Source organism: Hibiscus syriacus, unplaced genomic scaffold (assembly GCF_006381635.1).
Source record: "Hibiscus syriacus cultivar Baekdansim isolate YM2019G1 unplaced genomic scaffold, ASM638163v2 tig00110865_pilon, whole genome shotgun sequence".
Lineage (NCBI taxonomy): Eukaryota > Viridiplantae > Streptophyta > Magnoliopsida > Malvales > Malvaceae > Hibiscus > Hibiscus syriacus.
The window spans coordinates 1,894,632-1,907,390 of NW_024062894.1; the positions used below are offsets into that span (position 1 = coordinate 1,894,632).

Here is a 12,759-nt window from a genome sequence, read left to right on the forward strand (position 1 = left end):
CCCTATAACGCCCAAAATTGGTACTCATTAATTATAATTTGTCTCTATTATTAGAAATTTTAAAAATTCAAAGATATATTTAATTTATAATCTTGTTATTTCAAATTTATAATTTTAAGAAAATATATTAATTTATATATATAAATAAAATATTTATTTATTTAGAAATATCAGAAAAGGGTTTCTAGGTGCTTTAAGACAGCTCTTTTCTTAATATTAAAAAATAAATAAATATTAAAATATTTATCTAAAATTAAAAATCGATATAATTTATAAAAGTAATATATTTAATTATTTAAAATATCAGAAAATGAACATCCAGTTGCTTTAAGACTGCCATTTCTTAATATTGAAAAATAAATATTAAAATATGATTAAAATGATTTAAAAGTAATTTCTTAAATTTATAAATAGGATTTTTATAAAATAAATAAATAAATATTATTTATTATATATATATTTACATGACTAAATAATAATAATTAAATATATTAACATATAAATTTAAAATATAAATAAACAATAATTAAAATTAAAATTAAATATAAAAAGTAATAAAACTTATAATTAAATAATTGTATTAAAACTAGTGGCCAAATTATAACATTTTAAAATTAGAAATCCTAATTATTTATTTAATTATTTAAAATTACGGGGACTAAACATGCTATTTTACCAAATTATTACTTTAGGGACTAAAATAAAATTATATAAAATTCGAACATCAAATTAAAATAAATTAAAACATGTAGTTCGATCAAAATAATAATTACTAAAATCATAATGGATAATTCAGTTATTTTACCTATAATTAAATATAATTAAATCAGTGACCAAATTATAAAGAAATTAAAATTCATGTGCCGAATTAAAGAGATCTAAAATTTGATTCAGTGACTAAAATATAAAGTCACAAATTTATAATGGTTGCGGGTATAATTTACCCGTTCAAAATTACATCCATACCCCTCCCCAAAACAGCGTCGTTTGGGAATGGGTATTTAAATCCCTTATAGCCGGCCCTTCGGGCCATCTTCTTCATTTTCTTATTTCTCATTCTCTCTCTAGCTGAGAGAGATGAGAACTCTCTGTCCTCTCTCTATATTTCCCTCGTCAGAGGGAAACTGGTCGCCGGCCGACAGCTGTCTGCCGCCGCAATCCTCTGTCGCCGGCTACCGTACATGGTAGCCGGAACTAAATTTTTTACCCCAAATTAAAGACCGTTTTTTATCACAAATATGGTTTCTTTTTTTTTTACATAAAAACCTTAAATCACCCTAGATCTAAAAAACCCCGAAGGTTTTTTACCTTCGATGGCTTTGTTTTTCTGGTTTCACGTGAAGACCCCGACGGCCGTGGTAAGTGTTTTCTTGTTTCTTTTCTTTTTCTTTTCGAATGGTTGTTGTGGGTTGTCTTTTTGGTTGCCTTTCGTTTTTTTTCTTTTGCAGGTGAGATGGTTTTTATAACCATCTCCGGTGATGGCTTCGGACTGGGTAAAGAGGTTCCCTTCGGTGAGTCACCGAACTTGTGGTGACTCACCGAAAAATGGGGACACGTGTGCGGTTGTTGTTGTAGCAGCAAGGTTTCTGGAGTCTCCTGTTGGCGCCGTGGCAGCGGCTGGAAGCAGAGGCGGCGGCGCGTGGCCCTAGGGTTATGATACCCTAGGTTTTCAAGCTGGTGCATCTGGGACTGTTGGATCTCATTAGATCCAACGGCTGATGATTGAGGGCGGCTGGAGAAATTGATACAAAACCTAAATGGGTTTAGGGTTTGTTTGTTGGGTCGGTCTTGAGTTGGTCTCTTGTAACTGAACCGTTTTGGGTCTGTAATGTAAATAATAATAATATTAATATAAATAATAATAATATAATTATAAAATAATAATAGTAATGAATAAAATAATAATAACAATAATAATAATAATAAAAACAAATGGATGAAAAATTAGTATCTTCACTTAATATGTACAAACCACTGATTCTCATTTATCAAGAAAAAAAAGGTTTTCTCATCAGAAAAGCTCACAATTATATAGACTGTGATTATGAGGGGAAGATGAGGAAATGAGAGCAAGTTAATAATTAAAAAAATTGAAAATGAACGGACGATCATAAACAGGACTTTCTTTCACCTAGAAACCATCTGCCTTTAAAACTCTAATAAATAAGGAATAAATTAAACAAAAATAACAAAGCTACCAACTTACAATTCTTCTAAATCAATAACTTTAATAGCAACTTCTTTCTCCAGTTCCTTATCAAACCTGCTGATCAAGAGAGGAATCAGCTACCCATCTCATTTTCATCAATCATGATTCATGATTTAAACAGTCATAGCATGTCCAACGTGATTATAGCTTAAGACCCTGTTAGAGATGTCCTGCAGATTGAAGTATAACTAGCAGTTACATGGTCAAACAAGATAAAGTACCACACATGCCTCAAATGTGAAACAGAATGTCAGTCCTATGACTAATTTAAAAAGGATGAATGTCAGTACTACAACAATTACCAACAGATATTCCAGCACCTTACATGATGTGTTCCAAGGCATTTGACATGCCATTCAAAAATAGGCAAATAAATATGACAGTAAATGGCTCACTAGAGCACCCTATTTCAAAAATATCAGCCTAGTCTATCTGATAAACTCAAGAAAAAGAGAGAAAATACCAGCTTGACTTGATAGGACAGAGGAGATACCAGCTATAACATAATTGGCTCTATATCAAGAGGAATTTGTTTTCTTTATATTCTTTACTAGCTTTTTGTATGATTGATGTTTTACGTCTCGGATCAAGTTGGATTTGAAACTTTAAAAATCAAGGGATTTGATTAACAGAGTAGTGAGTTGGAGCGAGAGAGGGAGTTGTCATCTTGTCACTTTCTCAGTGTTTCCTCTTCAGATCCGATCCACATCAGATCTGCGGTTTCTGTTTTAGATTCAATCAGGCCAAGGTTCAGGTTTCGATTTTTGTTTATTATTGTTCCCTCGCTCTTATCTAGATCTGTTTCGTTACATTTTATTGGATTCGGATTTCTGAATTCTGATGTTATTGATTTAATTTTCATTTCTCCAGATATAGTTTAATTTCAGCTCATTTTGATTCTTTTTCCTGTTTTTCTTGAGATCTGATCGTGGTACTCGACTCGCCGACGTCTTTCTTCATTTTCCCTCTTTCTTTCTTTGGTGATTTCATATCTCTTTCTTTGTTTTAATGTTTTGAAATAATTTGAATGCGTGAATTTTGAAGGTATTTTTAGGATAGTGAAAAATAAATTCTGCGGATTAGTGGAATCTGCATTTCATTTTGGGGAAGAAATTCACTTTCATGTTATTCGATCCAAGCTCTTCATTTTTCTCTTTATTTTTTATGCCTTCTTATTTATTTACTCGATCTTTTGTTTTTTTTTAATAATCTTTTGTAGATTCCATTCTTGGGTTTCATAGTTTTTGTTGTTTCATCGGTTTTTTCCTGTATAATCAGTAATTATTTGTGGGTTTGGTTAATTTATTTGGACTCTAATAAGAAATTGCAAGGGGTTTCCTCTAAATTTTCGACTGTTATTTATTTAAAGCTTTGTGTATCTGTTAATCTTCTCTTTGGCATTGCTTGTTATTGGCCTTTGCATTTTTAATTAAGTTATAAATCCAATCATTGGTTTCTAGTTGTTGGCTTAAAGTTAAGTAAGATAATGTTAATTTGTCTTAAAATCGTATTTAGTAACCAACTAGGCTTCTTAGTACTCCTCAATTCTCTAGCGTTTTATTGGTGCATCTTCTGTCTTCTTTGGATTCCTTTTTCATAGTTCCTCATAGTTTCGGCTATAGATGATTACTTGAGGTCATGTCCTTCTTTTAGATCCCATAGGGCGTATAGGGGGAGGGCTCGACAGAGTGGTGTCAAGGAGACTAGACTTAGAGTTTGTTCGTTGAATGTAGGCACATTAAATGCTAGGCTGTTGGAGCTGACCGACGTACTTAGTAATAGGAAAATAGATTTTGCATGTATTCAGGAGACTAGGTGGAAAGGGGCTCGCGTCAGAGAGTGTAATGGGTACAAGTTGTGGTATTCAGGCGTAGATAACGCTAGAAATGAGGTGGGTATCTTGGTATCCTCTAGGCTCAAGGAAAATGTAGTTGAAGTTTGTAGATACCGGGATAGGATCATGATGATTAAGGTTATTACAGAAGCGGAAGTGGTGAATGCCCTTTCAGTGTACGCCCCACACGTTGGCCTAGGGGAAGGGGAGAAACGTTGCTTCTGGGATCAGTTAGATGATGTACTTAGGAGCATTCCGGAGGACCAAAGAGTTTTCATAGGGGAGACTTCAATGGCCATATAGGTAGTGCAACCGACGGGTATGATGGTGTACATGGGGGTTTCGGTTTTGGTAGTAGGAACGAGGAGGGGCGTACGTTGCTTGAATTTGCTACTGCATACGATATGGTGGTCACTAACTCATTCTTTAACAAGAGAGATATAGACTTAATTACGTTCCATAGCGGGGGATATTGTACCCAAATCGACTACATCCTGGTTCGAAATCGGGATCGAGGGGATTGCATTGACTGTAAGGTGTTCCCTGAAAAGGCATGTGCATCACAACACAGATTGTTGGTTTTGGTGTTCCGTATTTTCCACGGGCGGAGCACTCATAGGAGGGCTAAACTTGGTAAACCTAGGATCTTTTGGAATAACTTACATAGAGCGACAGCTGATGACTTTAGGAGTAAGGTTTTGTCTAATACAGGTTTTGTAACTATAAACTCAAATAATGCAGATATGTTATGGAAAAATATGGCAAATTCCATCAGAGAGGTTGGCAAAAACACCCTTGGGTTGTCGATAGGGAAGGTCAAGGAACATAAAGAATCATGGTGGTGGAATGACGAAGTCCAAACTAAGGTGAAGACAAAGCAAACTTGCTTCAAAGAGTTTCTACAATGCAATGACGACGAAGAAAGATCGAGAGCTAAACAAAGATACAAGGAGGCAAAGCGGGAAGCCAAGAAAATGATGGCTAAGGCAAAGGATAAGGCATACGAGGAAATGTACAAGAGATTAGATACCAATGAAAGACAAAACGACATCTTCAGGCTTGCAAAATCCAGGGAGAATAGGAAAAAAAGATCTAGGTAGCATTAGGTTTATAAAGGACAATAATAGTGTTCTTTTAGTGAAAGATCATGATATTAAGAGGGTTTGGGGTAGTTACTTCTTTGGCTTATTTAATGACGGTGCCTCTCCCTGTAGAGATAGTACTTTTGATGGGTCTGTTGACCATCTTACTACGACCAATGACTGCCCTACAAGTAGGATTGGGTATGAGGAAGTCAAAATGGCTCTTAGAAAGATGGGGAGGGACAAAGCTGTCGGTCCAGATAAAATTTCTATCACTGTGTGGTTGGCCCTAGGAGAATATGGAGTTAAGTGGTTAACCAACATCTTTAATAGTATTTTAGAGACTGCCAAGATGCCAGAGGAGTGGAGAGAGTCTATGGTGATACCAATCTATAAGAATAAAGGAGATCCTCAACGTTGTGGCAACTATAGAGGTATTAAACTACTCAGTCATACTATGAAGCTATGGGAATGGGTGATAGAGGCTAGGTTGAGACAGGTTACTAGGGTTTCAGAAAACCAATTTGGCTTTATGCCAGGCAAGTCTACTACGGAGGCGATTCATCTACTTCGACGGCTTATGGAGAAATATAGGGAAAAAATAGAGATCTCCACATGACGTTCATTGACCTTGAGAAGGCGTATGATAGCGTTCCTCGCGATACGATCTGGAAGACCTTAGAAACGAGACGGATCTCAACTTCTTATATCCGGGCGATTCATGATATGTACTGTTGATCTACTACATACGTCAAGACTACAGTTGGTGACACCGAGACATTCCCGGTGAAAGTCGAACTCCACCAGGGGTCGGCTCATAGCCCTTACATCTTTGCCTTGATTATGGATGACATCTATTGTGCGACACCAGACGGTGTTCCATGGTGTATGCCTTTCGCTGACGACATTGTCCTAGTTGCTGAAACAAAAACTGAGCTGAATAGTAGACTGGCTACCTGGAAGACTGCTTTGGAAGAAAAAGGTCTAAGGATCAATATTGAAAAGATAGAGTATTTATATTCAAACTCCAGTGGGAACCAAAACGATGAAGATGCTCAAGTATGCATAGAAGGACACGTTCTTCCCTCAAAGGATTGTTTCAAGTACCTAGGGTCTATGATACATAGAGATGGGGGTGTAGATGATGACGTTACACACCGTATAAAGGTGGGATGGCTAAAGTGGAGGGATACTACTGAAGTTTTGTGTGACAAGAAGGTGCCTCTAAAACTTAAGGGAAAATTTTATAGAATGACAATAAGACCAGCGCTGCTGTATGGATCAGAATGATGGGCAATCAAGAAGGATCACGTAAGGAGGATGGAGGTCGCAGAAATGAGAATGCTTCGATGGGCATGTGGTAGGAATCTGTGGGACATGACACCAAAATCTGCTATTAGGATGTCCTTCGACGTGGTGTCTATATCCGAAAAATTAAGGGATGGATGACTACGATGGTTTGAGCATGTCATTAGGCGACAACCGTCAGATGCGGTCAGGAGGGTAGAGTCGATTACAGTCAACGGTGCCAGAAGGAGAGGACGACCAAGGCGGAAGTGGGAAGACTGCTTGAGATCTAATTTGAAGGATTTAGCCCTTACCGAGGACATGACCTCTGATAGGAAAGTATGGAGACTTAAGACCAGGGTAGCGGAGTAGTGCGGGTCACACCCATAGGGTGTATCATCACTGTCTTCTTTTAATGCCTTTGTAGTAATTTCCATGACTTCAACTTTTTATATGTTTCTGTCATCAGAATTTATGAAGGCTTAGAACTAGGGTAGCGGGGTAGTGTTGCCTTAGTTTAGGTTTTAACCCATTTGACTTTATTCCTTCTCGTAGCTTGCTATCGTTGACACATGTGTATCATTCTCTTCATGTTTCCTCTTTTTAAATTTAGTCAGGTCTTATGTTTCTGTCTATATACAGAGATTTATTTGCAGGGATTACTTCCCATTACAGACGCTCATATTGAAGACTGCATATGAAGACTGTTCAACTATGCATTTATTTATTTATTTATACATGCATTGCATTTTTATCTTTATTTTTAATTTTCTGACTGCCGGAGGTCTTCCACGGAAGCTGCTCTCAGCCAGACGTTGGGGGCAGCCTACTACCCTACCTCCCCTTACCCCATTGTATATGGGAATAGGGTTTTGTTGTTGTTGTTGTTGTTGCTCTATCCCAAGAGGGACTCAAATAAGAACACTCCGCAACTATTTTAAAACACAAGATAACTAAAACTAAGTTTATTGAGGACACTCAATATTTCTAACCTTGCAATCCATTCCAATAGTTTGTTAAAGATTAACAATGCTCCTAAACAGTACATAAGTTGAACCAGTCATTTTCTGAACCTATTTTATTATCACATAGACTAGCTAGATGTCTCCATAAACTCCTAACTGAAGTGAATAAGATGTCAATTATGGATCATTCAGCACCCAACATCCCTTTAGACTCCTTCCCCCCACTCACAGGAAGATCTTCTTTTCTTTGTATTCAAATTAAAACTACAAATTCAAATTTTTGAAGCGTGGTATATTTTCAACTTAGATACTAAAATATATAAATTCAATAATAGCATAAGCATTATTTATCACCATTCCACTAATTTACTCCTACCGGACTCCAAGCAACTCCTGAATTAAACACCGATAGCAAAGTTAGAACACATGCAACATATTGCATTCAATCAAGAGTAACCCTATTACATTTGCTTGAAGTTCTCTGCTTATAACAAAATGTAAATAAACAATGCAAATCCACTCGAGCAGTGTGATAAAGAAAGAAATCAAAGTAGACTTACGCTTTACAGACACCTGCTATATCAGCCATTTCTACATATAAACCCCTTTGTCATCAAAGATAAAAACCAACCCAAAATCTAACCCCTCAAAACATTCACATCCCACCCATTCTTCGATTACAGTTCAGTACACAGTTCCATATTGCCAAAACAAGCCTCAAGAACTCAATTCCTGAAACAAAAATTAAAAACAAAACCTATGAATATCCTTATATAAAAAACATGTAAAAAACCCAAATCGCACACCAAAAAAATCCCACATTTCAAGATCTAATGATCCAATTAAAAGGATAATCTTTTTTTACCAAAAATTGAAATCATAATATGCTCATAAGCTCTTACAGTGAAAGAAAAAGCATAAACAAAGAGACACCTCAAAAAAGAACACAACAAATAAAGATTTCCTTTTTCTATAAGGTAAAAGAAAGGATATATTAAAGTGACATGCGAACAAAAACCAAAACAAAAAGAATCCTTACAAAACAAATTTAGCAACCACCCATTACAAAATTTCACTCTCCTGATAGTAAAATCACACCAACAACATTTACCTTACAAAAAACACACACCACAACAACTTGGTTTTCCCCCTTGCATTACATGCATTTATTCCTGTTGGAGAAGTGTTGTTTTTTTTAAATTTTCACCGCTTCGATTTCAGGAAGACCTTTCTCTTTCGTTAATTCGATAATTGTCTCCCTGTTTTCATTGAGAAACATGGATTTGTTTCCTCTGAGCTCTCAAAGAGATTGAAGAATAAAACTAAAGGTGTTCGTTAATGGAGGACTCTACTGTGTAATGTTTTTTTGTTATCATTTATATTTGTGTTTTTTTCACTTTTGATTATTAAATTCAAGTCATAATATATAATTATTTTTATTTTTATTTAATTAAGACATGATCGTTTTCGTTTTTATTTAATTAACATGTGGCCATCACATTTAGTTGAATTAACATAATATATAACGTGATAGTTAGTATAATATTTAGTCTTTATTATTTGTATATTCTCTCAATTTAGTAATATTTTAAATAAATTTTAACATCAAATATATATTTTTAACGAAAATAAAAATAAATATTTTTAAATTAAGTTAATAGTAAAATATATTTATTAAGTTAATAAAAATATATTTTTAAGTTAATATATATGGAATATTATGAATTTAAATATTTATACATTAAAAATACAAAATATATACACCATGTTGTTCACTTTAGACCAAACAATAGTTTTGGCTTAATGGTTGGATACATGTTTAGTTTCTTAAGTGGCAAAGGCTTGAATCTTTTGTGCCCCAATTTACTTTCATTTGTTTTCTTTCAACCAGAAGGTTACACATGCCATTCTTTGATTGGTGAAAATAAATATATTAAATTAAAATAAAGTTCTCCAACCGAATAGTGACACATAGTATGACATGTGACATCATTCGCTTGGAAGATTAATTTATTTAAAATGAGACTAAATTGAGAGAATATATAAATAACATATATAAAATGTGTGATTATATCAAAAAATTTAATTGTTATTAACGACAGTTAACTCAGGTGATCACATCTTAATTAAATAAAAACGGAAAGTGATCATATCTTGTGTTTTTTGAAATTAGTGACCAAAAATGAATAAATTAAAAATATAAATGATCATTTGTGTAGTTAAACTTTTTTTACATTTTTTTTACAGGTAAATTTAATTTCTTGAATCTTGATGAACATGGCTCGACAAAGCCCTATAGCTAAACTGGGCTGAGCCATTGTCGACCTTTAAAATAGTATCATAAAACCTATGTAGTCACAATGGGAAATTGAATTTCACCATCATTATAGCCTTAAGTGTGGCATTTTATCTGCACTAATATTGTTTATATATCTTAATTATATTATTTTTACCCTAAAATTCATTCATTAATTTTATCTTCTGATTGGCGTTAATAGTTACTATGCTAACATGAAAATTAGCTGTGTTCATGTGACCGTTCAATACGATAATGTTACGGTTCACATATAAACAGAGGCGGGTCTAGAGGGAGAATAAGTTGAGCGATGAAATAGGGCCCCAAAATAGCAAGGGCTCTAAAAAAAATTAGATTTATTACAATAAAAAATTTATTTTTTTGGTTTAACTCCACTTTACGAGAAATAAGCTCATCTTCATGATCTCCCTATCTCACACCGTTAGGATTTGAGTTAGTAATATCATCAATCTCCCTATATATACTGTATTCAAGCTTTGCAATTTTTACTAAGGAAATTTGCAAGGGCCTCGTTATAGTAAGGGCCTCTTTTTAAAAATTTGCACAGGACCTCCAAAATCTTAACCCCGACCCTGCATATAAATGATGATGTAATAGAATATTTAATTAATTTTCGGTAAAACTTTAGGATATAATTATTTTTAATTAAAACTTTGATGACTTATTTAATCTTTAGATAAAAGGGAAAATAAGCAATTACTAAAATTTTAAAAATGTAAGAAAATTATTAAAAAATAGTCTTTTTATAAAAAGGAACTACCATTTTCTAAATATATGATCGTTAGAAAAGAAAAGATCGATCATTTGTTTCAATGGATCCATTCTTTTGATAAATGGATTAATCTTATACGTAGCTTATTGTGAAAAATAGATCGATTCTTTTCTAGAAAAAATCAATTATTTTTATATTTTAAGTATAGAAAAAGATATTTTTAAACATAAAGATGATCATATTTGTTTTGATATTCTTTTGACTAAATTAGAAAAAAAAATTAAAACGTATTTTTCAATGCTTTTTAGATTTTGAATTGTTTTTTCAAATAGTTGACTAAATCTAAAAATACTTTTCATTTATTTCTTATATCAAAACATCAAAATTCAAATATTTAAAAGTAACCTTCCTTTCATATAATAAAATTTCTTTGAAAAACTATTTCTAACAACTGATGTCCCTTATAAAAAATTATTATTTTGTGTCGCGGCCGTTTTTTGATTGTGCCCGAAATTGGACTTCGACTTGAATGAAATGAGTTAGAGTTGCCACCGATCATTTAAAAAAATATTTAGGCTGGTCACACACCATCTTATCTGATCTACGTTTTACCAGAAATGTGTCGGGCTAGGGAGTCAGTTACAGTCAATGAAGGATTAACACCCTTGAACTGCCCTTTCGGTATCAATTAATTTGTCGATTGTCTTAATTGCGAAAAATTAAAAATTAAAATTTAAAAACCCGATTCGAATTGCTTACCTTTGATTGGTTGGAATTACTACTGGAAAAAATACGTTAGATGATAAAATAAAAATAAATATTAAAAAAAGATATTAATATAATAATAATAATAATAATAATAAAATAAATAAAATAGATAAATAAAAATAAATAAAATTTAGTAAAAAGAAGAATAATAAAATTAAATAATAAATAAATAATAAATAAAACAATAAGGGTAAACTACGTTAAATATCACTCATCTTTAAGCTCGGGCTCGAAAATGCCACTGACGTTTCAATTTTGTCAATTTTAGCACGGACGTTTATGTTTCATTTCAATTTTGCCATTTCGCCGTTAATCCGTTAATGGGACGATGACATGACAATTTTATTCTGTGACGGTGATGACATGGCAATTTTATTCCGTGACGGCGATGACATGGCTCCCTCATCAAAACGACGTCGTTTTGGCACGACCGTTTTGATATTCAAAAAGCTCAAAACGACGTCGTTTTGTTGATGAAAAAAATGTTTCCGTAGACATTTAGAATCCAAAAGTAAATACCCAACCATCAAGCTAACTTAATAACTTGGTATAATCTTAACAAAACTATCATAAATGGTCATCACTACCACCGTCATCCTCATTATCTTCCTCCATCCATAACACTTCTACTACTATTTTTCAATCATTATCTTTAACATCACAGCCTAGAATTCATATTTTTTTCTTAAAAAAACTTCATTTCTATTGCAGACGCTATACGAGGCTGGAGCACGCAGGGTTCTAGTGACGGGCACGGGACCGATGGGTTGTGTTCCAGCGGAACTGGCTATGCGTGGCACCAATGGCGGATGCTCCAAAGAACTACAACGTGCTGCGTCCTTGTACAATCCTCAACTTGTTCAAATGCTAAATGGACTCAACAAGCAGATAGGCAAAGATGTCTTCGTCAGTGCAAATACTCAGCATGCACAACGATTTCGTTAGCGACCCTCGAGCCTTCGGTACTTTCCTTGCTCCTAATTATTTCTTTTAAAACAAGGGGTTAACTTGAATCAATGTCGTGATGGTTGGAACAGGATTTGTAACATCGCAGATAGCGTGTTGTGGACAAGGACCTTACAACGGGCTCGGTCTGTGTACTGATCAGCTGTCGAACCTGTGTCCGAACAAAGCTGTGTATGCGTTTTGGGATCCATTCCATCCATCAGAGAAGGCTAACAGATTGATTGTGGAGCAAATAATGACTGGATCTAATGAGTACATTCACCCCATGAATCTAAGCAGCGTAATAGCAACGGATTCAAGGATCTGACAATAACTATTTCCTTTGGTTTTTCATGTGTGCAATGCAATAATTTGTTCCTTCAACTGTCATAAAAATGTTAAATTTCGAAGCAGTTTGCTTTTATCTTAACTGTAATGGAATTCGGATGATTGAAAAATAGTAGTAGAAGTGTTATGGATGGAGGAAGATAATGAGGGTGACGGTGGAAGTGATTAACATTTATAATAGTTTTGTCAAGATTATACAAAGTTTTTAAGTTAGCTTGGTGGTTGGGTATTTAGTTTTGGATTCTAAAGGTCTACGGTTTGAATCCAATGAAAAATATTTTTTTCATCAACA

The 12,759-nt window shown here is 34.0% G+C and overlaps 1 protein-coding gene across 1 annotated transcript; it reads left to right on the top strand.

Annotated features, from left to right (window-relative positions):
* Window positions 1–1,077: 1,077 nt before the first annotated feature.
* LOC120143938 (GDSL esterase/lipase At5g33370-like) lies at window positions 1,078–12,447 on the top strand. The gene is made up of 4 exons (XM_039158128.1): window positions 1,078–1,177; window positions 1,449–1,501; window positions 11,886–12,114; window positions 12,212–12,447. Exons 1-4 carry the CDS (start codon window positions 1,078–1,080, stop codon window positions 12,445–12,447), a joined length of 618 nt encoding a protein of 205 aa, XP_039014059.1.
* The last annotated feature ends 312 nt before the right edge of the window (window positions 12,448–12,759 follow it).

Bases quoted from the DNA above. Each gene is read 5' to 3' on its own strand.
- LOC120143938 (XM_039158128.1), top strand. From the start codon at position 1,078: ATGAGAACTCTCTGTCCTCTCTCTATATTTCCCTCGTCAGAGGGAAAC. The intron at 1,502-11,885 runs GTTCCCTTCGGT...TTTCTATTGCAG, and splicing joins GCTTCGGACTGGGTAAAGAG to ACGCTATACGAGGCTGGAGC. The intron at 12,115-12,211 runs GTTAGCGACCCT...TGGTTGGAACAG, and splicing joins TCAGCATGCACAACGATTTC to GATTTGTAACATCGCAGATA.